The sequence below is a fragment of the Mustela nigripes genome, chromosome X (genome assembly GCF_022355385.1).
Source record: "Mustela nigripes isolate SB6536 chromosome X, MUSNIG.SB6536, whole genome shotgun sequence".
Taxonomy (NCBI): domain Eukaryota; kingdom Metazoa; phylum Chordata; class Mammalia; order Carnivora; family Mustelidae; genus Mustela; species Mustela nigripes.
The window spans coordinates 43711969-43738951 of NC_081575.1; the positions used below are offsets into that span (position 1 = coordinate 43711969).

Consider the following 26983-nt stretch of genomic DNA (forward strand, 5'->3'; position numbering starts at 1 on the left):
CCTTTCACTGTGTATTGTTTAAAATGATCTTTCTCTGTCATTTGTGATTTAAAAATCCTTCCTCTTAAATAATGCAGCCCAAAGGAGAGGCAGTGCAAGTTGTTACCTTGTCATCATTACTCCCTCCAACAACCCAATGGGCCCCCCTAGATCTTGAAACCCCCCCCCCCAAAAACCTCATCTGGTGATGCTGAGGGGGTGGGGCTCCATCAGCTCTAGAACTGACCCCGTAAAGAGGCACTTTCCCTTCCCCTGTACACACTCAGACTCAGCAGAGCTGATGTGACGGTTTCTGTCAAAGAAGAAATGAAACCCCTTGGCTTCTCAGTGTTGAAATTTAGAAGAGAGTGAGAGAATAGAGATAACAGGGAGGTTGAGAGAGAAACCAGAGATGGAGAGAAAGTGAGGGCCAAAGAAGAGGGGGAGACAGACTCTGAAGGTGAGACCCAGAGAAGAAACAAGGAAGGATGTGGACATGGAGAGAGGAGAGATGGATAAAAGCATCAGGGAGACCGGGGGAAGAGAGTGGAGGAAAAGAGAGAGGGAGAGGCACTGGGGGGAGTCCCAGAGCAGCTGAGCTGCTGCATGGGCAAGACTGGGGAAGGGTCTACCAAGAGACATGTGGCTGCTAAAGCACCCGGGTACTATTAGCAAATAGGCAGAGGCCAGGGAGGAGAGGGAGAAAGACCCACCCTCCAGGCCTCTCTCAACCATCCAGGGATAGATTACCAGGTCATTGCTCTTGGCCCCCTCAACTCCTCTGAAGCTTACAAAGCTTGCTGTGTGCCAGGCCTGATGTGACCCTGCCAGGGACACCTACCCCTTCCCATAGCCAAGCTGGGCTGGGGGAAGGGTATCAGGGAAAGGAGGTCTCCAAGAACTATGGAGGGCTGTCCACGCTGACCAGAGACAACCTAAAGGAGGAAAGCAGGAAGGGAAAAGGATGGGCAACTACAAGGATGAAGGAGATAGAGCAGGTAGAAAGACAGATGGACAGACTGACAGACAGGCAGACCCCCATAAGAAGAAGATTCCAAAGTTCCTCTGTATCATCCATGCCCTGTGCCTCCATCCAGAGGGTTGAGGAAAAGCCGCCCTGTCCTTCGCCTCCTTCTGGCCTCCTCTCAAACCTGAAGCTGTCAGACTGAGAAAACCTAGCGACTCCACCTAAATCCTCTCAGGTCTTTTTCCCCCTTATAAAAATCATTAGGACATTAGGACATTAGGAAAAAAAATGTTCTAGCTTAGCTCCAGGCTAAAAAGGATGCTGCTGGGGAGCTGGGAGCAGCGCAGCCTGCATGCGCTCCTCCAGCTGGAGAGTTAGAAGATGGACAGTACACCTCCAGCCCTCTCCCAGGAGCAAAGGCAGCCCAAGCTCCTCCCCGCACACGGACTCGACCTGCTCTGAACCCCACTCCACTGCCGGCGACTGTGCCTTTAAATTGCTGCTTTCGGAGGGTGCATCCAGGGGGAGGTGAGAGGGAGGGAAACATCTTCCTCCAGTTCTCCTTCCTTCCTCCCCTCCAAGACTCTCCAGGGTTTGGAGATTGCTGCCCAAAGAGAATCTCCTTCAGCTCCCTGGCAGACGGGGTAAGGGCCTCCGGAACCCCAGGCGAGTCAGAGCAGGAGCCGGTAGGGTTATCTGTGTCAGGATCATTTCCAGGGGAATAGTTCTGGCCCCTGACTGGTAACGGCAGGACAGAGAGAAGAGAGCAGAAGAGGAGAGAGAGCACACAACTCCTAGCCCAACGGTCTCCTTGTGAGCAGACCAAGTTGGAGGAAGGCTCTATCTGTACTTTCTGCAGCATTCCTCCTGCTGGGATATCCCTCTCACCTTGGCAGCCAGGCTGACAAAGGGCTCCAGGGTCCCTGCAGAATGACAACTCTTGTTCCTGCAACCCTCTCCTTACTTCTCCTCTGGATCCTGCCAGGGCAGGTCCTCCTCAGGTGAGCTGAGTCGGGGTGAGAAGGAGGTGCATGCAAACACTGGCCGGGGGCAGCAGGGGCATCTGGCACAGTTTCCTCTAAGTTTACAAAAAGCCCACAATCCAGAGGGCTCCAGAGAAAGACACACCCTCCCCTAACCAGGACCCAGGAGCCTTTCACGAGGAATGCCAAAGCCCCAGAGCTGGTGGGAAGCCTTCTGCATGGGTGAGAGCTTCCTGGGCCTGGGTAGGGGCAAGATAGCTGAGCCCCAGAACAGAGGCCATCTGTCTTGCCTTCCTTGCCTATCTTCCTACCATCATGGCCACACACTACTCAGATTCCTAAAAATGACACCAACATCTGTCAGCTGTCCACCAAAGAGGCTTCAGGTAGCAAGGGTTTGCCTTAAACCATATCAGGAGGAAGCTGGGCTGAGCAAACCTTGGCCCTCTGCTGTCACCCAGCCAGTGCACACATGGCTGCTTCCTGTCCTGAAGGGGCACTCAGTGCAGTCATTTCCTGGGTTTTTGATAGCCAGACACGCTTTGGACTCCCTGTAAATGTTCCCCTCCTTGTCCCCATTTTCTCATGAGACCAGGAGCCAGTCAAGATGGACCAGGTGAGTTGAGTAAGAAAGATGACTGTGGCTTAGGCTGACCTGGTCCTAAGAAGAGTGGAGGGGCCGAGTACCACTGCAACAGACCTCTTCCTCCTCTTACTTCAAGGAGCACACGGAGACAGCTTGATTCTGAGGCACCTCCTGCCTCACTGCTTGCAGACACATTGGCTGGGAGGAAGGCAGGGATCCAATATGTGTGGGGTGGCAAACTTCCTAAAAACGAAAAGTAGCTCAAAGTAGAATGGCAGCTCAGCTGGAGTTGGTAGGAAGATGCAGGCAGAAGGGGGAATGCAGGGGGTGCTCATTGGCCCTCCTGGAGGGGAGACTGCCTCAAGGCCCAAGCTTTGGTGGCAGCATTCCCACTTGAGCAAATACAGCAAGGCAGGACCTTAGGAAGTCTTGAGTTCGAATCCTTCATTGTGCATGTGGAAACTGATTCTTAGAGATGCGGAGTGACCTGTCCAAGGTCACTCAAGCACCCGGTAGCATAATCAGTGTTCTCCCCTACCCACCCCAAGGCCTTGCCTGAGCCACATTTTTCAGCTCCAGAGCCTCCTATGTCCTGCCAGTACTGGGGACTTTCCAGGAATGAAAGGGAGGAAAAAGTGGCTGCACAGGGACTCTGCTTTCAGGCCCATAGACAAGGCAGCCCCAGAAAAGAATTCTGTGACAGAAATTGGGGCCCAAGACAGCTGAGCCCACAGCCTGTCACAGGGTCCTGGGGCTGGGAGAGGTGCCCTTAGCATGGGGCTGAAGAGGGTGGCAAGGGTCTGGCTGCTCTATGTACAGGGCCATGTGGCCTCCCAGCAGGCAGGTGGCAGGCAGCCAGAAGCAGCACCTGGCCAGCAAGGACACCCTGTGGTGAAGCCACAGACTTCTGCTGCTCTAGCACCACTGCCACCCCTCCTTGGATTTTCAGAGCCTGCTTAAGCCACCTGCTCTGCCAGCCCCAATTTGGGCCACAGTGACCTCTGTTCCCAGTGTAAGGGCTTCCTCCTGTTCAGAGGATTCAAGAAGGAAGAATTCTAGGAGGTCAGGATGTGTCTTCCACTGAACTTCTCCTACTCTGGTTCCTTGGCAGCCTACCCTGGCATTGTAGTAGATGGACTTAGTTCTGAAGTCAAAAGCTCTGGGTTAGAATCTTGGCTTTACCATTTACGAGCCATATGATCACAAATAAGTCACTTTACTTGCGGATCCTTAGTCTCTTCATCTATATAAGGGGAAAAATAATAATAACCTTCATCTGGGAGGACCGATGTGAGAACTAAACGAGATAAGGTAAGTAAAGTGCATAGCATGGTGCCTTGGTTATTCTTATTATTTAATGGCTCACAGTGCATATGATCTATATGACCTCAGATGGTACATAGATGTAAACATGTAAACAGGGGGCCGTTGGCTCAAAGAGAGCTGGACCCAGAAGGACAGCAGTCACCCTCCCTCCCTGCCCCAGAGTGTGGCTACACTAGTGGCAGTGGGGGAGCTAGCTCTGGTGGCTAGCACAATGGTGGTGGCAGGATGGAGCAGGAGAACCAGGCCCAGTGAGGATTTCAGCCTGAGCTCAGCCCTGAGCCCCAACCTGCCCTTCAAGGCTGAGGTTCTAGTCCTTAGTCTAGCTGTTGGCTGGTAAGCAGATAAGCAAGCATGTGGAAGGGGTGTTGCTGCTCTTAGAAAGAAACTTGTCAGGGGAGAAGGGGCCAGCCTCGAGGTTAGGACAATGCACACTGGTCCCTTACTCAAAATCAAGTTATTAGGGGGAAAAGATGGAAATTGACCTTCTTGGTGTAGTCATCCTACTTGGAAGTTCTTCTCATGCTCCTAGAGCCCTGCTTTCTCACCTATTTTGTTGTCAAAGTGAGTTTACAATCCTGCTGCTGCCCCAACCATGAACTGAGGTCCAGCTCAAAACATAGTTCCCTCTAGTGCAGCCACTCTGGAAAACAGTATGGAGGTTCCTCAAAAAGTTGAAAATAGAGCTACTCTACAACCCAGCAATTGCACTACTGTGAATTTACCCCAAAGATACAAACGTAGTGATCTGAAGGGGCACGTGCACCCCAATGTTTATAGCAGCAATGTCCACAATAGCCAAACTATGGAAAGAGCCTAGATGTCCACTGACAGATGAATGGGTAAAGAAGAAGTATACACACACACACACACACACACACACACACATACATACAATGGAATATTATGCAACCATCAAAATGAAATCTTGCCATTTACAACGATGTGGCTAGAACTAGAGGGTATTATGCTAAGTGAAATAAGTCAATCAGAGAAAGACAATTATATGATCTCACTGATATATGGAATTTGAGAAACAAGGCAGAGGATCATAGGGGAAGACAGGAAGTAACAAAACAAGACAAAACCAGAGAGGGAGACAAACCAGAAGAGAATCTTTTTTAAAATTAACATATAATGTATTATTTGCTTCAGGGGTACATGTCTGTGAATCATCAGTCTTACACAATTCACAGCACTCACCACAGCACATACCCTCCCCAGTGTCCATAACCCAACCACCCTATCCCTCCACCCCACACCCTCCAGCAACCCTCAGTTTGTTTCCTGAGATTAAGGTTTCCTGAGATTAAGAATCTCCTATGGTTTGTCTCCCTCCCTGGTCCCACCTTGTGTCATTTTTTTCCCTCCCTACCCTCCACAAACCTCTGCCCTGCCTCTCAAATTCCTCATATCAGAGAGATCATATGTCTTTCAGGGATAGATCATAATTGTCTTTCTCTGATTAACTTATTTCACTTAGGATAATACCCTCTAGTTCCATCCACATCATTGCAAATGGCAAGATTTGGGGTTTTTTTAATGGCTTCATAGTATTCCATTGTGTGTGTATTTGTGTGTGTGTGTGTGTGGTGTACACACAATATAAGATGTGGTATATATACCACATATTCTTTATCCATTCGTCTGTTGATGGACATCTAGGCTCTTTCCATAGTTTGGCTATTGTGGACATTGCTGCTATAAACATTGGGGTGCATGTGCCCCTTTGGATCACTACATTTGTATCTTTGGGGTAAATACCCAGTAATGCAATTGCTGAGTCATAAAGTAGCTCTATTTTCAACTTTTTGAAGAACCTCCATGCTGTTTTCCAGAGTGGTTGCACCAGCTTGCATTCCTACCAACAGTGTAGAAGGGTTCCCCTTTCTCCGCATCCTTGCCAGCATCTGTCACTTCCTGACTTGTTAATTTTAGCCATTCTGACTGGTGTGAGGTGGTATCTCACTGTGGTTTTGATTTGTATTTTCCTGATGCTGAGTGATGTTGAGCACTTTTTCATGTGTCTGTTGGCCATTTGGATGTCTTTTTTGCAGAATTGTCTGTTCATGTCTCCAGAAGAGACTCTTAATCTCAGGAAACAAACTGAGGGTTGCTGGAGTGGAGGGGAGTGGGAGGGATGGGGCAGCTGGGTGATGGACATTGGGGAAGGTATGTGCTATGGTAAGTGCTGTGAATTGTGTAAGACTGATGAATCACAGACCCGTATCCCTGAAACAAATAATTCATTATGTGTTAATATAGCCCACTTCAAGTTCATTTTTATGAATGGTACAAAAATAAAATATAGTTTCCTGCTGGAGCAAACACTGGAAGCCAAAACTCCCTCTCTAGAAGCTGGGTCCCCAGCTCCTGAGCAGTTCAGCATGAAGGCCAAGCAATGGAAACCAACTCTCAGAAATAAATATTTCCCTTGAGTCCTTACCATCCTTGGTTAAATCACAACATAGCTACAGCCACATTATTTGCAGGGAATTGTAATTCTTCTTTGAGTGCTTTTAAGGCACCTTTAGAAAGAGAATACTGGATGAGGCCTCAGCCCCTTGGGTTTGAGCCCTGATCCTGTCATTCACCAGCCTTGAGACTTTGACTAGGTCACTCCTCTTTTGGTTTGTTTGTTTATTAGATTCCACATATAAATGAGATCACACAATATTTGTCTGTCTTTGTGTGACTTACTGTACACAGTATAATGCTTTCAAGGTCCATGTTGTTGCAAATGGCAGGATTTCCTTCTTTTCATGGCTGAATAGTATTCCATTATGTGTATGTATGTGTGTATGTATGTATGTATGTATATATTATATCACATTTTCTTCATCCATTTATCCATCAAAGTACACTTGAATTGTTTCCTTATCTTGGCTATTGTAAATAATGCTGCGATAAGCATGGGGGTGCATATATCTTTTTGAATTAGTGTTTTAATTTTCCTTAGATATATTCCCAGAAGTGGGATTGCTGGATTATATGGTAGTTCTAGTTTTAGTTTTTTGAGGAAACTCCATACTATTTTCTAGAGTGGCTGTTCCAATTTATAATCCCACAAGTCACTTTTCTCATCTGTCTTTGCGCTCATTACACTGAGAATTGTGACGATAAAAAAGATCTCATATACGTGAAAGCACATTTTTAGGACTAACTACTGGTCTGCAGTGTTGGCTTATGGCTGTTTCTGTTTTCCTTGTTTTGAAAATGGGTGCCCAGAGACCCATCTTCTCCTATCTTCCTGCCTGATGGGGAGACCAGCCAGAGGTATGTGGGGACGGGAAGGAAAAGGGTCTGTGATAAATGTAGAATACAAGTGGCTTCAGACTTCTTTATGTTACCTGTCCAGAGTGGCCTTGGCAAAAGAGGAAGTCAAATCTGGGACCAAGGGACCTCAGCCCATGTCCCCCTCTGATTTTCTGGACAAGCTTATGGGGCGAACATCTGGATATGATGCTAGAATTCGACCCAATTTTAAAGGTAAGGAGCATTCATCCTACAAAAACCCTTCCTTCCGCCACCCCTTTTGGAAACATACTGCCATCCCAGCCACTATTGCCTACCCCAAGGACAGGAAGCTGGAAGTACTGAGCTAACTGATTCAATTCAGAAGGAGCTTCCCCTCCCTATTGCTTATGGGTCTATGCAACTGGCACTGCCTTCTAGCAGTGCCCTGGCCTCAAGCTCAGGGAGGGAGTCCTGGAAACTGCTCTCAGCCTCCTGGAATGCCATGCCAATATGGCTGTGTTTTGCCACCCCTAGGCCCACCTGTGAACGTGACTTGCAACATCTTCATCAACAGTTTTGGCTCTGTCACTGAGACTACTATGGTAAGGAGTATCTCTGTTCCATGCTTCCATTCTAGCATGAATGAGAGAAGCCCACTAGATATCGAGACTTTCCTCCCTCTGCTGTCCTCTCCCTGTTTTGTGGTCATGGCTAAATCCATGGGATGTCTGAAGTTGGTCACTGGGAGATATCTTTCCCCGACTGGGGTTTCAGTGGCCAAAGGCAAACTAGCCTAAAGAACAGATGGTCAATCATGGGAAGTAGCTTGGTACAGAGCACAGACTTTGGAATCAGACAGATCTGTGTTCAAATCTTGACTCTACCATCTAATAGCTATGTGACAGGTTATTTAAATATATCATTGTTTCTGTTTCCTCATCTATAAAGTAGGGATCATAACAGGACCCTCCTCACAGTGTTGGCATGAGATTTAAATGAGATAATACATATAAAGTAAGCACACTTAGCAGAACACCCACCTCATAGTAAGTGATTAATAAATGTTTTTTCCCTTCCCATCTTTGCTATATCAGCCAAAGCAGGCTACTTCTTCAGTGCAAAATGCCCACTGCCCCTGAGATGTACTCCCAGCATTTCCTCCTCATGGCTCTCCTGCCCATGTAGGCTTGCTGGGCCCCTGGAATAGCATTGCCTCTCATGGGCCCATCTGTGCACCCTCTCAGGACTATCGGGTGAATGTCTTCTTGCGGCAGCAGTGGAATGACCCACGCCTAGCCTACCAAGAATATCCTGATGACTCTTTGGACCTTGATCCCTCTATGCTGGATTCTATCTGGAAGCCAGACCTATTCTTTGCCAATGAGAAAGGGGCCAGCTTCCATGAGGTGACCACAGACAATAAGTTACTACGCATCTTCAAGAATGGGAATGTGCTCTACAGCATCAGGTACACCTGGTGTACAGCCAGGAGAGTTTGGGTCAAGGAGAGAAAGCCAAATGGAGGATGAGGGGTGGGAAGAGCGTCCCCTGTGCTGTGCCAGGCCCCAGAAAGTTGACATCACTTCTTTTCTACTGTCCCCGGCAGGCTGACCCTCATTTTATCTTGCCCAATGGACCTCAAGAACTTCCCCATGGACATCCAGACATGCACCATGCAGCTGGAGAGCTGTAAGTGTCTCTAGAGAGTCTCAGAGCAAGGGCTGGAATACCAGGTAGTTAACCCCATTCCATGATATTCCAAATGAGAAAAGGGAAATCCAGAGTAGGGACTTACTCACACATGGTCAGCTGTTAGCAAGGATGAGACTAGGAGCCAGGACTCACTAACACCCAACCCAGGGTGTTTTTTCATCCTCATACTATTTACTGGTTTGGTTATTCCACAGTATTGGGAAATGGGACGGCACCAGCTTTACATTCAAATGTGCCTGTGTTGGTTATGGGGGGTGAGCATTTGAAGGACACCTCGTCTGCCCAAAGATATTCCTCTCACAGTACCTGAGGTAATTCTACTTTTACTCCCCCTGAGTTAATACATTCAAGATAACTATAAAAATGCCAGAGTTGGCAGAGGGGGTACTCTTGAACCCTGATTCCGCATGAACATAGATAACTTCTGTAGAGAATTTGGAGAAGATGGTTCTAAGTATAGCACAGCATCCAGGGTGGCAAGGTCAGCCAAGGGCTACTTTGTGACAGGGAAGCCAGCTTATAGGGGCTGCTCTAAATGCAGAACAGTCAATGGACAACAAGGCTGGACCATCAGCTATGTGCACTCCTTTGCCATCTCCTGGGCAAGGTGAGACTCTGAGATCAATACACACCAGCTTAATCCTCAGAGAAGAAGTTTTGTCAGGCTGTTTCCAGCATATAATAACAATGATGGGTAGAATGTGTCCTATGTGGCTAGCCCTTTAGAGTTCATAAACCACTTTCATATCCAGGTTCTTATTGCCCCCTCACAACAATCCTGAAAAGTAGGTGGAGCATTTTAGAGGAAAGGAAATGACTTACCCAAAGTCACATAGCTACTTTGAGTCAAGGCCTTACATTGCACATCTGTGAGCCTCAGTGTTTCTTCTCCCATTTCTACTTGACATGTGTGAATATGGTCACATATATGGTAGGAGTTTCACAAACTGCTAGGTATCTGTGAGCAACTTGTCATGTTCAGATGTTAACTCTCAATCTGCCCCAGTTCAGGGCCCTGGCTAGGAGTCTGTGGTGTGCACATTGTCCCATGCATGACTGACAGGGTATAAATAGCTCTTTCCTCTCTGGGATGAGGAGGCAGAAGCCCCAGCTCTGAGGCTGGCTCAGCTCAAGACATGTGGCCAGTACACATGCTTACTCCTGTTAGTTTGAGATATGGCAGGAGGTTCTCAGTTGTGTTCCTTGACATCATTCCAATGCTTTTGACCTGCTTTCTAGGTCTACCAGAAAAATTTCTCTCTGTGCCTCTCTAAAGCTTGAGAACTAGATAGAAGAGGAGTCTGGAATCTTTCTGATTTATCTAGTTAGGATGGGCCTATGATACAATTGACCAAGTACCCCCTTCAGAAAGGTTTCCCTTTCCAAGATGAACACGAAGCTCCAAAAACCCAGGCCTTACCTCCTCATCTGCTCTTTCCTGCTAGTTCTCTTTCCCTACCCCCACCCAGCACCAAATTCTGCAGCCCTCTGCCATCTCTGTCACTTTTAGTTGGCTACACCATGAATGACCTCGTGTTTGAGTGGCTGGAAGATGCTCCTGCTGTCCAAGTGGCTGAGGGGCTGACTCTGCCCCAGTTTATCTTGCGAGATGAGAAGGATCTAGGCTACTGTACCAAGCACTACAACACAGGTAAAAACCAGGATCTTTACTTAGTGTGAGCCACAGAAGGGCCTCCAGATGGGAGGGAAGGGGCAAGGCAGCCAGCTTCTACTAAAAGTCCAATCTGTGCCAGATGTGCTAAGTGTTTCATATGCCTTATCTCATTATGGTAGGAATTATCAGCCCCATTTTAAATAAACTGTTCAAGTTACGTACCTAGAAAATGGCTGGCTTAGACTTCAAATCCAGATCTAACTCTAAAGCCCTTTTGTCCCTATCACATGCTGCAGAGGAGATGGGCCTATGCCAGTGAGTGGTAGGAGTGTCTCACCTGTCCTGGGGCCAACTTTGTGTGGAAGGTGGGGAATCTACATCTGGGAGTAGCCAATGGCTGCTGAACCAGAAAGCAATAGACTTTAGGGCACTGGAAGGCTTACCATCCACACCTCATACCACAGCCACCATTACCCAACTCTTGAACTGGCTTGTTTTCCCAGGTGTGAAATGTGGGCCAGTTGTGGAGAAAAGTTGCTTTTCCAGCCTGAGCATCTGCTCCCCACAGCTTCCCTAAGGGTTACTTTTTCCTCAGTTTCCCTGGCTATTTGGATACAAAGTGCTATGACCCTGAGATAGAGGCCAGAAGCTAAAGGGGAGAGATCCTGGATACCTCCTTGGTGTGCTGACATGCTTTGGGTGCCACCCCATTAATATGTGTGTTTGTATATGTAGGATGTGCAACATATGGAGAGGAACAGGTCATTGGATTTAGAAAATGCTGTTGGGAGTGGAAATTAATAGAACCTTTACTGGGGAGAAAACTGGCAATTTGTATATAGGTCAATGGTTTCCAAACTCTGGTGTACATTATATTTCTGTGGGGAGCCTGTAAAAATGTTGATTCCTGGGTTCTGCCTCTCAGAAATTCTGATTATGTGCACTTGAAGTGATGCCCAGAAATCTGCATTTGAACAAGCACCCTGAGAATTCTGTTGCTGATGGTCCAGGGGGCATACTTTGAGAAACTGTAAAAGCTATTTTTCTTCCTTACATGTTGATCCAGGAATCCCACCCCTTGGGATTTATTAAAAGGAAATATTCCAAAATATCACTGGGTCAGTGCTTATACTAGCAAAAACTTGGCACTCTTCTAAATAGGACCAATAGGACAGAGGTTAAATAAATTACACAGTGCATCTGTTTGGTAGAATATTATCCAGATGTTAAAAAGGATGACTGCATGTTGCTTATATCAACATGGAAAGTACAAGTGGAAAAGGTTAAGATTCAAAGTTGTATGCACAGAATCATTATATTGTGGTAAAAGAAACAAATCAAAAGCATGTGTTTAAAAACCCTGGGAGGAAATAGCACTAAATGTTTCTAACGTAGAGTGATACAATGGACAAAACTAAGATCTTTGGAGTCAGAGGTGAGATTGAATAATGGCCCAACTATCTACTAGTTGGGTATCCTTGAGAAACATAACTTAATCTCTTTGAGCCTCAGTATCCTTATATGTAAAATGGGAAATAATAATTTTACCGGGGCGCCTGTGTGGCTCAGTGGGTTAATGCCTCTGCCTTTGGCTTAGATCATGACCCCAGGGTCCTGGGATGGAGCCCGACATCGGGCTCTCTGCTCGGTAGGGAGCCTGCTTTCTGCTCTCCCTCTCTCTCTGCCTGCCTTTCTGCCTACTTGTGATCTCCGTCAAATAGATAAATAAATAAATAAATAAATTTATTTATTTTACCTGCCTCAAATAGTTGTTATGGAATTTAAATGAGATAAGCTATATAAAGTCAGGGCACTTAGTAGGGGCTTGATAAATATGAGCTTATAAATATTATTATTTTTCTCTACTTCTCACTTTTTGCCTGTACTAAACAAGTAATAATTTTGTAATTAAAAATAAAACCACCACTCTCAAAAATGATAGCTAGCTACCTAGATACATAGAAGACAGACAGATAGATGATAGATAGATAGATAGATAGATAGATAGATTAAATGAAGGAAGGAAGGAAGGAAAGAAAAAAGAAAATATGGACACCTAGCAAAGCTATGTCATAACAAGAAGCCTGGGGTGAGGTGGACTCAGGAACAGTAGATCACAGCATCACACAGTATGTCAAAGCCATAAACCAATCATTGATTAAATTACTAGCTTTGAGGACTCAGATTTGATAAGAGCAAGTCTAGTCCAAAATAAAATAGCAACATACACATCCTCTGCTTTTTGCTTTGGTTATCCTAAACCTCTACGGTGCGGAGAAGCTCTAAGCTAGGTTTTCTTAGCCTGAGGGCATGGGAAACTGGGAAAAATAAAGATAACTGGCAGAGTAGGCAGAGGACTGGTACATGTGCTTTGGACCAATGCACTTTTTATTGGTGGGACAGAATGCTGTCGCCTGATGTTCTCTGGGCACCCGTTGTCCACTATCCAGAGTTGGTCTCCGTTGGACACTATTTCCAGATATTTCATATCCAGCTCTTATCACTTGCTTGAGACACAGGCAGTGTTTACTTCAGTGAATCCTTGTTGCTAGAGAGCTTCTGGTGTACGAGCAAGCTCAAGCAAGGCTGCTGAGGTTTGGGCAGAGTCTACACTCATTGCTTTGTTAATAATGATGATAGTACCAAATACCTATATGCTCAACACCCCAGATACATCATTTAATTCCCACAATAATGGAATTAATATTGTTGTTACTCTGTTTTACAGACAAGGAAACTGAAGCTCAAACAGCTTGGGTGTTTTGCCTGAGGTCACACAGTTAGTCAGTGGAAGATTCGGTATTCAAACCCAGGCAGTCTGGCTCTGGAGCCCTTCTGTTCTTAATCCTCTTGCTGTGTGGTCAGGTGGAAGGCCCTCTGCTGGAAATTAGTGCTTAGAGCAAAAGGACAAGCCTGGTGGCTGCTCTGAGAAATTCCTCAGAACACACATCTGGTTCTCCCTGGGGCCATATTGAAGAGCTCATTTATTTGCCCACTTGAGGTGCACAGAGGCTGGCCCATATATAGAGAGATGTCCTAGTCCTGCCCCTTAGGCTCAGCTCTAGACTGGGGACCTGAGGCCTGATACCTCACCTCTTTCTTTGCAGGAAAATTCACCTGCATCGAGGTAAAGTTTCACCTGGAGAGGCAGATGGGCTACTATCTGATTCAGATGTACATCCCCAGCCTACTCATCGTCATCCTGTCCTGGGTCTCCTTCTGGATCAACATGGATGCCGCCCCTGCCCGTGTGGGCCTAGGCATCACCACTGTGCTCACCATGACAACTCAGAGCTCTGGCTCCCGGGCCTCTTTGCCTAAGGTGAAGAGAAATGCAAGGGAACTTGCTTACCATAGAGCTCTCCATTTCCCCTTCTTCTCCTGTTCTCTTCTGTTTTTTATTTGCCTTAGATTTAAGGTAGATGAGAGCCATTGAGCAAGAACAGGGGGTCAGAATTTTCTCTTGCCCTACAACATACTGCTAATGATATTGCTAAAGATGTGGAAGCTGGGGTTGTGGGTGTTGTCTGGCTAAGGAATGAGTAGAGACAGTATCTGACTTACTCTGACTTTCATCAGGAAATACTAGCATGTCCAAAATCAAAGAACCATAGCAAGTATAAAGTCCCACTCCCTCGTGGCACAGATGAGGTGAATATAGCCCAGAGAGGTAGAACAACCTTTCGAGGTCATGTTCCATAAGAAAAGAAAAATTTTATATATATGGATTTTAAACCAACATCAATCAGTCTCTTACTATGTCAGAAGCTGGGCACTATTACAAAGACCTCAAGAGACAATGTCATTCTTTTGGGTGAGGAAATTTTGAGGTAGTAAATGGCAGTTATAGTCAGTGGATTTTGAATGTCTGTGGCCTGGTGATGCTTTGACTACACAGAGAGATCTGCGCTTATGAGACTGGGCCCAGGTTCTCCCTGCCTTATGTTTTCATGTAGGAAATTTAGAAGTCACCTCAATGTCCTTATAGTCAGCAAGGCTCTGAGAAATCAGGGAGTAAGCTGATTCATCCATTCAATAAATATTTATTGAGCATATACTATGCACCAGGCAATGTTCTAGGCCATGGAGAAATAATGGGAACCAATAGCAACATAGTTCCTTGTGGATCTTACTGTGAACCTATGCCCTCTCATTTTGACTTGATAGAAACCAGGCTCTGTGATATCCCATCTCCCAGTGCTTATTACTTAAACAGGGGGTAATCAGGGCATCCAAGGTAAATTTACAAATTTGCCATGGGGGTGGTGTAGTGGTAAAGAGTAGGAGATTGGAGTCAGGCAGGCTTAGGTCCCAGCCTCATCATTTACCAATGGCAATCTTAAGTAAATTCCTCATCCTCTCAGTCTTTTTACCTATGACATGGGAATATTATATCTTCAATAGGGTTATTGCAAGAAATAAATAAGATAATGTATTAACATAGATAACAATGTTTGGCAACTAATAACTACTCAATAAGTGTTCAATATTGTTATAATTGTTAGGTGTTTTGGTGAAAAGAATGGAGTAGTGGACCTAGGACAGCCGTTGATGTTCCCAATTATTTTTCAGTTGATGGAAAACTTTTGAGGTAATCCAAAGGCCTCTAGTGATAAATGATGACAAAGCTCAAGTTAGGATCAGGTGTCTCAGAGGAAGTTGTCTGAAAGTATTTCCTATAAATGTGTTTCCTAAATGGAGAGGAGGATTGAAGAGGCTCTGAAAGACAGATGGGGCTTAGGCAAGGACCAAAGGGCCAGGTGGGGTTGTGATGGTCGTGTTATGGTAGTAGCCTTGTAAGAAGACTAGAGGCAGAAAAGTAGTTCAGATCTTAGAAATGTGCCCTAGTTTACTGCAGCTGCCATGCAAGAAGATTCTTCTCTAACCCAGGGTGGTTGCAATTAGTGCCTTATTCTTGCCAAGAGAACTTCCTTTTCCAGACCTCTCCTGTGAGCAAGCACAATCTGTCTGCTCCTAGGAATCACTTAGTTTCATCATTTGGAAAAATATGAACTTTGTTGGAGGATTGTTTGTTTGCAGTATTTGGTGCCTTCTCATAAGAGTTTGATGACCTTTTTGTGGCCTCATTGGTCAATAAGCAAAATATGTAGGCACTCACCCCAAACTAAATAGACTCATTGGCCAGCCTACAAAGCAAGGGACTGAGTAAGTCAGGGAGCTTCTGCTCCCTTGAGTTTGTACATTAGATTTAGTGGGAGCTATAAAGAAGGAGATGGAACAAATTCAGGGGCTTCTGAAAGGCACAGCAATTTCACTTCCCATACAACTCCATTATTGACACACTCATTATTAATAAGATTTTATTTCTGTAGCTTAAGGTGTCTTCTGTAGCTTAAGGTGTCTTTTCTTTTGATGGTCCAAAGCCCTTTGTGGACCTTCCTTGTCATTACCTCATTATGGATTTTCATAATACTTACTCGACATCCGTGGGAACAGAGTGAGACTGGGAGATGGTGAATGAAATAGGTTGCCCTCTTAATAGGTGGCAAAGTGGAAACACCAAGGATACTTAATCAGGGGTGCCTAGTAACCCACCACTATTATCTTAATGGAATTACTTTAAAAGAGATAGAGCAGATTTTCTAAACTTTAGTACTACTGTCATTTTAGACCTTGTAATTGTTGGCGGGGGGGGGGGGGGGGTCCTGTGCATTGTAGTATATTTAGCAGCATCCCTGCCCTTCACCCATGAGATGCCAGTAGTAACCCTTCCCAAAATTGAGCAATCAAAAATGTTTCTAAACATTGCCAAATGCCACTCAGGTGAGGAGGTGGGGGGAGGGCATTGCAGGTTAAGAACCACTAAGTTGTGGTGGCGCCCGGGTGGCTCAGTGGGTTAAAGCCTCTGCCTTCGGCTCAGGTCATGATCCCAGGGTCCTGGGATGGAGCCCCACATAGGGCTCTCTGCTCACCAGGGAGCCTGCTTTCTCCTCTCTCTCTGCCTGCCTGCCTCTCTGCCTACTTGTGATCTCCGTCTGTCAAAAAAAAAAAAAAAAAAAAAAAGAACCACTAAGGTGGAAGGGTTATCCAGTGAGACCTGCTCCTTTCCTGTAGACTGTAGCAACCTCACTGCCCAATGTAGCTGGTGAAAGAGGTTGTCTGTCATCAAACCTACTCCTACTGGGGAGCCCTATGAGGTGGGCTCAGCAGCTGAAAACTATGTAGGAAGTCCATCTGGTTGAGGAGGTGAACTACATAAACCTAAATTCTATAACCCTTCCAGGCCCATCCAGACAAAACCCCATTCTAGGAGAGGTAAGTGTTCAATCTTCAAGAGGGAAATGGGAGAGAAAAGTACTTAAAGGCTTCCAAGGCAGGTAGTGGGAGGAGAGCCCTAAGAAGCAGATGGGTAGATGACAACGGTGCCTTGAAATTAGAGAAGTGTCCATAGCCAGGGATTGAGTAGCATTTCCTTGAGCCACTGAATTCAGTTATCCAGCAGGGACTCTCATAAAGATCAGCAGGGAAAATCACAGTCAAGAGAACAATGGGAGTGGATGAGGGAAAGAAAGGAATTCCTAGTCTGATATTGAGACTGCAGCCTAGGTAAATGGCAATGCCACTAAATTGAAAGCCCAGAACCCCCAAATCCTAGTGCCACTTCCTCACTGGGTAATCTTGGCTAAGACTTTTCCTCTTTAGGCTTCAAGTGTCCTCACATGTTTCACATGGGAATAACAAACCCTGCCCAGTTTCCATCAGAGCTGTGAGGACCCGAGGAAAACACAGAAAGCAAAAGAATGCAGTGTTCGTGTTCATTGTTATTTATTGAAAGAAGAGAAACAGAAGGAAAGAATGAAAAGAATAATAAGAAGCAGAAGCAGGAACAGAAGTACAAAAAGAAGAAAGAAAGAAAGAAAAAGAAGTACAGGGAGAAAAGGCAGATGGAAGTGAAGGGTGGAGAGTGCAGAGAGGTGAAGGATAATGGGTATCCCAATCTCTTTGATATGGGCCTTCAGGCAATGGGACATATCCTGGAAAGCTTCTCTGAAAATCAGAAGAAATTCAGGATAATTGAATAACTGAAGAATAGCAGGCTGTTGGTATGGGCTGGTGAACCACTGGATAGGCAATGGAAGGGCTCCAAGAAGGTTGATTGCTCTGTTGGTGGATGTTACAGGTGTCCTATGTGAAGGCAATCGACATCTGGATGGCTGTGTGCCTGCTCTTCGTGTTCGCTGCACTACTGGAGTATGCTGCTGTCAATTTTGTATCTCGTCAGCATAAGGAATTCATACGACTCCGAAAAAGGCAGAGGCGCCAAAACATGGTAAATATAACTAGGAAGGGGTCCCCTTCCTTTCTCTTTTGTACTCCTTCCTCCCTATTCCTCCTCCCACAAACCAAGACTCCACATATGGCTACAAGGATTAAAAAAGCAATCAGGAACCCTGGATTCCGGTCCTAGATGGGTCACAGATAAACTGAGTACTTTAACCTCTTTGATTCCTTTTTCTAATCTATCCAATGGGACAGTAATCCCTGTAGGGCAGTCTAATAAAGTGATTAAGAGCATGGACACATATGGGCCCTGGCTGGCTCAGTCAGAAGAGTATGTGACTCTTTATCTCAGGGTCATGAGTTTGAGCCCCATGTTGGGTGTAGAGATTATATAAAAATAAGTAAATAAACCTTAAAAAAGAGAGAGAGTGTGGGCACAGTGCCTAGTACATAGTAAGCACTGAAAAAAAAAAGGTGAGCTCATATTAGAACCTTATCAAGTTAGTCAATATGAGATCATTTTGAGAATTAGTAATGGTTGCTCCTGGCTCTCCCCTCACCCAGGAGGAAGATACCCCATGTTGCCATACATTGACTGGTGCTTAAGAATTCAAGAGTCAAAAAAAAAAAAAAGAATTCAAGAGTCAAGCACGGGGGCCCTTCTAGGAGAGCATTATATGAGGGTCCCTAGAGCTAAGCTGGAATTAAAAAACCACTACGTGCCTCTTCTGGCTGTTGGATTTCTTTGCCCTGTTCTTCCCTGGGTGCATTAGAATTGGATGTATCAGAGTTGTTGGATGTGAGCTGCTGTTCTCCCTCACTCTTGTTTGTTAACCCCATTTCTTCTACAGTAGAATGATCACCTGGGGAAATAGAGAGCTTGATGCCCTGAAAAACGGGCAATTTGCCCCTCCCCATTACCCAGACAGTGGGTGTTATGTACATTGTCATGACAACAGGTGCCTGGGCCACACTATCCTAGAAGCAAGTGCCCAGTTATGAGCAAAGTCAAAAGCTTTTGCTGAGCTAGATACTAGCCCCTTAATCATCAGACACAGGTCTGGTCTACCTTGAGCTGTGACTCCTTGTTTTCTGCCCAATCTGGAAGCTCCCAAGCCAGAGGAGATGCACTATGACCTCTGGGGGGTAGAGAAAATGATGATCTGACCCCCCGGGCTCCAGCCTGTTGGGGCCACTCTAGCACTAAGATTTTTCTCTCTTCCTAACACCCACCTCCTACCTCAGCTGCTCCTAGGGTGTCCCAACCATATATCCACACTGAAAATATCTTTAAAACTACCTCTGGGAACTCATGTCCCTGGCTAAGATCCCTTTCTGCTGAGAGCAGGTCTCCTGTCTCATCTATTGGTTTGTTGGAATGTATCAATTCTTGCCTGGACTTTAGTCAGGTTCTGTGAAACACGCCCCCTAGTGGGTTGATCCACAACTGCATCACCTTGAGTAGGACTCCTTCAAGAGCCTTTTAAAGCCTTTCTTATCTCAGACTAAGGGTTAAAAATATATACATACAGACTTGACAGAAGGGAAAGAAAAGAGAATGCTCCCTTTTCTAGGCTAACTCTCCACCCCCTCTTTAGCTGTGTTAAGCCTGCATGCAGGTACCAAACTCTTCATAGGGGTTTTGACCTTAATGCCTTCTCAATGCCTACCTTGAAAAAGAAGAGCAGGCTGCCAACCAGTCTCCAGCATCCCTTTGTCAGCTAAATTGCCTGTGTGGGTGTTCCAGCAACAGCAGCCTGCTGCGGTTACTGTAGAGCTACTCCAGGTTGACACTAGTCCCGCCCCCTCCCTTCACCTCTCCGACTCCCAGCTGCCTGCAGCTCATCTCTTCCTGGCCATATATATAAATAAGTTGATCTTAATATCATAATGGAGTCTGACATAACAAGTGCTCAATTATTACAAAGTTGTAATAGCGGCCTGGGCCCTGCTTAGACCCCCGGATCCTGGCAAAAAATGGGCTGGGCTTATTATTAATGTAAATACAACCTGAAAATCAAAACTTGTGCCATTAACACATGTCCCTTTTCAAGTTTCTTTAAGCCATTTCCATCCCAGTGGAACTGGAGCAGGAATCCTGGAGGTCACTGAGCAACCTATAAAAGTTAAAGCAGAGTTCATCTATTTCTAGAACCTCTCACTGGGCCCTGCCATTCTAGCTGAAAAAGCAAGTCTTTAGTCTGAGAAAAGCCCTCTTAGGAAAGGGGAGAGCATCCATATGATTTTCAGAAAGCCCTTAGCCAAGAGCAAGTTAGGAATATTTTAGGAGCCAGCCAGCTGTTCACCCAGCTCCAGGTTTAATCGTGTTCTTCTCTAATCTCTCCTCAACCACCCATCTCTACTGCTTGGTGGTTTCCTTCCATGTCATTGTCTTAAGTAGTTTAATTTCTTTTCCATACATTTCTGCTTTGTCTTCCCAGCTAGCCTATATGCTTCATAGGGAGGGGATCTCGTTCAGGCCCTAGTACTGGGCTCTGACCACAGCAGCCACATTACCCACTCCACCAATCTTAGCAGGCTCATTGGAGAGGGTTCTCTTTCAAGCTGGGCAGAGAGGAAGCCTTGCCATTATCAACAGGATAAGAGAAATGGAAGAAATTTCAAAACACTGCCGAATTCTCTCAGGGGTTTGGTCCCAGAACCCTGCTTGCCTCTCTCCATCCCCCAGCACCTCCATTCTTCACTCTTCTTTTCATTCATTTCAATATGTATCACTGAATAGCTATCACTCTTTCCCATCTCCACATCCTACTCCCACACTGTACATTCATTCCTTCCCCAACTTGGTTTTGGACTATCTTTACCCTCTAGTTCCCCAGTCCCCCTCCCCTATAGATAGCTATAACAAAAAATATTCTATTCCAACATCCATGGAAGCTACCAAGTTGCATTTAAGCCTCCATTGTCTCTTCCCAACACACACACACACACACACACACACACACACACAGAGTCTTAAGAATTTGGCTTAAATAGATGATACTCATATCCAGGACCCCCACCCTTAGATTTCAGGCCACTTTGTCTTTGTTCCCCCAACTGCAAATGGCACAATATGTTAAAACCAAAAAGAGCCAATGGCAGCTTACTCTAGTGATCACATTTTTTCTCCCATGTGAGACAGCTTGTTTTCAGCCTGGGAAATATTTCCAAATAATTCCCTTTAGATTTACTATGATTGGAGAAAAGGAAAAGTAATTAAATCTATAGAAACAGAAACAGCAGTTGGATTCAACTTTCTCTTTCAGATCCTTCTGCAAACAAATATATTCCACACTCTTATCCTCTAGCTGAGGGGCTGAGGAGATCAGAATAAGCGGTGGGGAACTGGGGGTGTGAGGGACCCTGAAATGGAAAACAAAAGAGGAAATGATTTTATTTACTCCCTAATTTTTTCTTAGAAAAAAATTTATTTATTTGACAGAGAGAAAACACAAGCAGGGGTATGGCAAAGGGAGAGGGAGAAGCAAGCTCCCCGTTGAGCAGGGAGTCTGATGTGACATGAGGCTCCATCCCAGGACCCTGGGATCATGACATCAGCTGAAGACAGACATTTAATTGACTGAGCTAGCCAGGCACCCCTACTCCCTCATTAATTACTTGGAAGATATTTTGTTTACCTCTGGTTCTTCATTTCTAAAATTGATCCAGCACAAACTATGTAGTAAAAGTGTGAAAATGAACTAGGAAATAAAAACAGGTGATGTGATCCAAGGCATCTGGTGACAGATTACGGTAGTAATTTTGAGCAGAGAGCTAAGGCTGCCCCACTAGAACTCAGAGTCAAAGCACAGCCACAGTAGTGAATTGCCTCTGGCCTACACACATACAACTGTCTCCACAGAGACTGGCAAAATTAAAGATAGGGTAGCAAAGCTCTCTGGTTGGCTGACTTAGATTCGTTCCTATGCCAAAAGTGCCACTTTTTCTAGAGGCTGATGGACATCAAGCCATTGTATAGGGGTGGGACAAGGAGTGATCGTTTTTCCTGCTGAGCACTTTGTAACTGAGTAAGACTCTCTTCTGAGTAGACTCTTTAGTTTGAAACCCTGAAAGGATGCTGGCTTCATGTGAACAAAGCCATTCCCTGTCCTATATACTGAAGCATGAAGCTCATCACTCCATTCATTCATTCAACTGGTATCTACTGGGTGCCTTCTAGATGCCAGGCACTGTGCTGGGGACATGGCGGTGAACAAGACCAACACACTTTCCCAGGTTTGTCCTATGAGCCCACAGGAAAGAAAGAAAGAAATGGGGTCTGTTGCAGAATCTGTGGCCTGAGCTTGCCTGCCCCTGATGCCCAATGACAGGCTCAACCTTCTGGTGATGTAGTAATCAAGGGCTACTGGGACCCACCAACACCAATATCTCACATACAAAGTCACTGTTCAGTGTGTTACCATAGTTGCAGAGGTCCCATTATAAAGACCCTATGATGTCCTTCTAACTGCACAATGTGTGTAAAACCTACTTTATCCACATTTTATGTGTATCTATGGCATATCTATTCAATATACATGTATACCATTCTATTTTATCACTGAATATCCTGAATCTCAGGAAGACCTCAATCCTGGGCAAACCAAGAAGGTAGTTTGTATCATCCAACAAGGGGGTGTTTCACTTCAGGTGATTTCTTAGATAGCTGAAGTTTTTACTCCTATAAACATCAACACTTTAAAAAATTTTAACCATCTTTGAATGAACTATTTTTAGATTCTGGTATGTACTTACCTGTCTTATGTCTAATTTCCAGGCTGTGAACCATCAATTCTGATGGTAATGTGTGCTTTAGAAGTAGACAAAATTGGGCATGTCTGAGTTCTATATAAACTAAGAGTAAATAGGCTCTGAGTTGGGGGCTGAAGGGCTCTCATATGAAGAAAGCTCTCTATTGATCACTCAGGAACTCTGGTCCTTTTTTTCTCTCTTTGTTTCTCTCTATATCTCCCTCTCCCTCTATTTCTATCTCTGTCTCTGTCTTCCTGTTCTTACTTCCTAGCCCTCCAGCTATTGTAGCTACTTAAGGTTGTCAGCTGAATATTGAGTAAATGAACTTTGTGTAGTCTGCTACATTTCTTAATGCTGATATAAAATTAACTTCCCCAGTGTGAATGTGTTCATCATAATGCATATATTTTACATAAAGGGAATCTGTATTGGGTAATAAATGTTACCCTAGATGTACTGATACCTTTGTCAAAATCTGCTGGTTTACAGAGAATCACATAAATTTGCAACAGATTTATCAGCTTTACCCTAATTTGGATGACCCACTAGGTTACTTAAAACTTCTGTAATTTTCAGCCTTGAGTTGAGATAAACAATTTTTAAAAGATACCCTATACAAGGAGAATTAATTCTGCAGCTTTTGAAAGTCATTAAAGTCAAGTTCACCAAGTCTAAATATCTTAGCTGTTCATTCTAAAAGTTTTATTGTTCTGTTTATTCTGTTGACTACCAGAGATAACTTTACATTGAGATATCCTTCTCACAGTGGGTTGGCACTTCACTGAGTTTTAGATGGCTGTAAATGATGTTATGCATTTTTAAAAAGGCAGCTCGGGACTTATCTGCAAATAGAATCATAATATATGCCATGTGCACCATGTATAGCTGCTTAGTATACATCCATCAAATGAACAGTTCTATGGCTATAAAAAAGCATGCAGCGGGTCTGTGTACCCAGCCACCAGTCTGCATAGCATAACCTATGAGATATATGTGTGTGGCCTGGTCTCCATCCTTAGATGAAGCTGTAACCTCAAATGCTGTCCTTTTTCCCATGTAATTTCAGGAGGAAGATATCATCCGAGAAAGTCGCTTCTATTTCCGTGGCTATGACCTGGGCCACTGCTTGCAGGCAAGGGATGGAGGTCCAGGGGAAAGTTCTGGTATTTATAACCCCCAACCTCCAGCCCCTTTTCTAAGGGAAGGAGAAACAACGCGGAAACTCTATGTGGACCAGGCCAAGAGGATTGACACCATCTCTCGAGCTGTCTTCCCCTTCACTTTCCTCATCTTCAACATCTTCTACTGGGTTGTCTATAAATTGCTACGGTCAGAAGATATTCACCAGGCACTGTGAATAGGGTGAGAGCTAGAGAGTCCTGCTCTTGACTTCCTGCTTCCTCCTGGGTGGGCCTCCCCTCCATTAGATTCCATCAGGGGCCTAGAAAATTCATTTCTGATCTCCCACTCAGAACCTCAGTGGCCAATCCCAAAGATATGTGGGTCTACACTGCATGGTGCCAGTGGTGGCTATACTTAGAAAGATGGCTTCTCTGTTCTAATCCAATTTTTCTCCATGTTATCCCATTTCTCATGAGAATAAGATTTGGCCATGTTCCTGGGACAAGGATGACCTTCTTCTCTTGCTGGAGACTCTCTGTTTTCCAGTTCTCCAGTGGAGAATATTTAGACCATTGCTACTATATTCTGGCATTTGTTATCTTAATCTGCACCATTCTTTGCCCTGCCATGCCCCCCACCCACCCAGAGCCTGGCTTTACTCTGCCCTCTATCCCTCCTACCACAGGCTCAAATAGGGAGGTTTTTCCCATCCACAAGTTCTGCCCTGTGTGACCTGGTCACTTTTCCTTGATTGTGGGAAGAAGGCAAGGTGACATGTTTCCCACATCTCAGCAAGGTTGGAATAGCCATAAGCTGCATTGAGGTAGGGCATTGCTCTATGACTGAACGGAGAAGTCTTCAGATCTCATAGGATGCTCAACACTGTCAGAATGGGGGCAGGAATCTTGGACTCTCGAAAAAGCTACCCTTCCAGATCCATCTGAACTTAGAGTCTCAGAAATATTTGTTTTATTCCCTAACTAGTATGGTGGTAAAGTGTGTTTGGCTGCTGGGGAATGTAAAAAGAGAAAAATGCTTACTTTTTAAGAAACCTCTCAACAGTGTTAGAAAACTTTCAAGAAAAGTAAGATCCAAGGTAGTAGGACCCAGGAGGAGTAAAATATAGAAACTATCCTCAGAAAATCTTTTGTTGGCTGGGCCTTCATTTTTTTTTTTTTTTCGTTTTCCCCAAAGTCTCTTTATTTCACAGGGCCCCTCATTGTTAACTTGCCCTTTAACCTTCTTTTAGTAAGCATATAATAGTACCATTCAACCTTGTCCAGGATAAAGTGGGCTTCAACCTTCCTAGAAAGGAACTAGACATATGGAGGACTCCTATCCTGGACAAACATTGGCTTGGCGAACCTCAGGGTAGTAATTGTAGAAGTTAAAGGGCCATAAGTCGGAGTTATTTAGTAACCCTTTTCTTGTTTCCCTTCTCATTCCACAGTCAGTGGCAGTCAGTTGAAGTGACCAGAAATGTCAGAATAGAAGGGGTGTGGAAGAGCCCATTTCAGGCTTAAAATACCACTGGGGCATGGGGAAGCATGGGTCTGATATGCTGAATCCTTTGAAGTGACCCAACTATGAAGAACTGAGAAAGGGAATATTAAAGTACAGGGCTAACAGCTGAAAGACAGGTCATCAAATTATCTTTTAAATATCTTGTCCTTTTCTCTGGACCTAGAATAATTAACTATGTGAGTCCAATCTCTCTCTCTTCCTCTCTGTTTCATTCCTCTCTCCCCTTTTCTCCCTTCCTCTCATCCTCAAGATGGTGTTCTAAATTGAAAGTAAGTAAATAAATCCAATGATCAAAGCAAATCCTACAGTCAAAGCAAGAGCTCACCTTTCTTTCCCCCTTTTTCCTATTGAGCTTGTCAGTTCTTTCCTGTTCACCGCTATACTCCTCTTGTCTGTCTCTAAGCTTTGAGGAGAGCATTCTGGGCTGACCAGGGTAGCCGGACCAGGAGTTAATCTTACTGACGATATTAACTATAACTGCCAGTGAGATTCAAAACAAAAGGACTGGCTTAAGGGAGGAGATTAAATTAAGAGGGCAGAGAGTCCCTGTTTTTCCATTTCTGCCCAGGTAGTGCCAACCAATGAGAGGCCACAAGCAATACCCCTTTGAAAGGAGCAGAGAGTATCTCTTTGATACTCTCCATGGCAGGGCTGGAGTGTCAGGCTGCAGCAGCTCGAAGGCGGGGGTAGTGGGGGGCGGACTATGGAGATGAGCTTATTGCACAGAGCTCTACTTGTTATAGATCTTGTCCAGATGGGCCAAACTGCACAAATCCGCCCTGTTGGAAATCTCAAGAACAATGCCCTGGAGACAGCTACAGTACTGAGCAATAGAGCCTGCCCAACTGGGACTCAGATCAGGGCATCAGCTGGTGCTGGGAGCCAAAGAAGCCAAAGTACCAACCAACATAATAGCCCAAAGGAGTCCACAAAGCTACTCAGAGGCAATGCCAGGTGGAAGGTACTCTCCCTCCCTATCAGAGCCCCCAAGTGGAGAAGGGAGACACATGGTGCAGAAACAGGTGCAAATGGCTTTCATTTTCCTCCCCCTTCCCACATATGCTCAGGGGAAGGAAGGTGGAAAAGCTTGGTCCCACTGGAAACATCTGACATCTATCATTCCATTCAATCATGACATTCTTGAACTTGGACCCTTTTCACCACAGTAAATTGGCAGGAGGTGATAGAAGAGACTCACCTGCAGGTCACTTTCATTTACCCTCATAGTACTTACCCCTCCAGAGACCTGAAGGAACTACTGGCACCTACTTTCTGACTGAATCACATATAAAAGTGATTTTAAGTTTTAAAACAGCACTTTTTGGGGTGCCTGAGTGGCTCAGTGGGTTAAGCCTCTGTCTTTGGCTCAGGTCATGGTCTCAGGGTCCTGGAATCGAGCCCCACATCAGGCTCTCTGCTCAGCAGGGAGCCTGCTTCCCACCCCCCTCTCCCCCCTGCCTCTCTGCCTACTTATGATCTCTCTGTCAAATAAATAAATAAAATCTTTTTTTTAATCAAAAAACAGCACTTTTCTTTCTTTTTTTTTCAAAGTAGGCTTCCCACCTACATGAGGCCTGAACTCATGACCCTGATTTCAAGAATCATGCTCCACTGAGAGAGCCAAGCAGGTGCCCCAAAACAGCATATTTTCTAAAAGGGAAAAAAACTAACTACATAAATAAAGTGCTTTGGGTATTTTCACTAATTCATTGTTAATCCCTAATGTGAATTAAATATTTTATACATATATTTTTCCAGAGAAAAGACTTCATTCAGTTGCTGTTACAGCTACCTGCACCTCCACCTTCCCTTCAGTTTGTTCTACTCTTTGGAAAACCAGCGTTATGTCTTCCTCTTTCCCCTCAACATACTAGCAGGGCCTCATGCTCTCCCCGAATTCACAGTCAAATCAAAAAGAGCTTTTCATATGAAAGAAA

At 45.0% G+C, this 26983-nt stretch overlaps 1 protein-coding gene across 1 annotated transcript; it reads left to right on the forward strand.

Moving 5' to 3' along the window:
* Positions 1 to 1547: 1547 nt before the first annotated feature.
* Positions 1548 to 25516, forward strand: LOC132006692 (glycine receptor subunit alpha-4). Its single transcript, XM_059384643.1, has 9 exons — positions 1548 to 1947; positions 7197 to 7327; positions 7610 to 7677; positions 8320 to 8543; positions 8682 to 8764; positions 10299 to 10439; positions 13511 to 13725; positions 17545 to 17694; positions 23467 to 25516. The coding sequence occupies exons 1-9, from the start codon at positions 1877 to 1879 to the stop codon at positions 23755 to 23757; spliced, it is 1374 nt and encodes a 457-aa protein (XP_059240626.1). The 5' UTR covers positions 1548 to 1876; the 3' UTR covers positions 23758 to 25516.
* Positions 25517 to 26983: the final 1467 nt, after the last annotated feature.

Coding starts and splice junctions, on each gene's coding strand:
- LOC132006692 (XM_059384643.1), top strand. CDS start 1,877: ATGACAACTCTTGTTCCTGCAACCCTCTCCTTACTTCTCCTCTGGATC. Junction 7,328..7,609: donor AATTCGACCCAATTTTAAAG/GTAAGGAGCATT, acceptor TGCCACCCCTAG/GCCCACCTGTGAACGTGACT. Junction 8,544..8,681: donor AATGTGCTCTACAGCATCAG/GTACACCTGGTG, acceptor TGTCCCCGGCAG/GCTGACCCTCATTTTATCTT.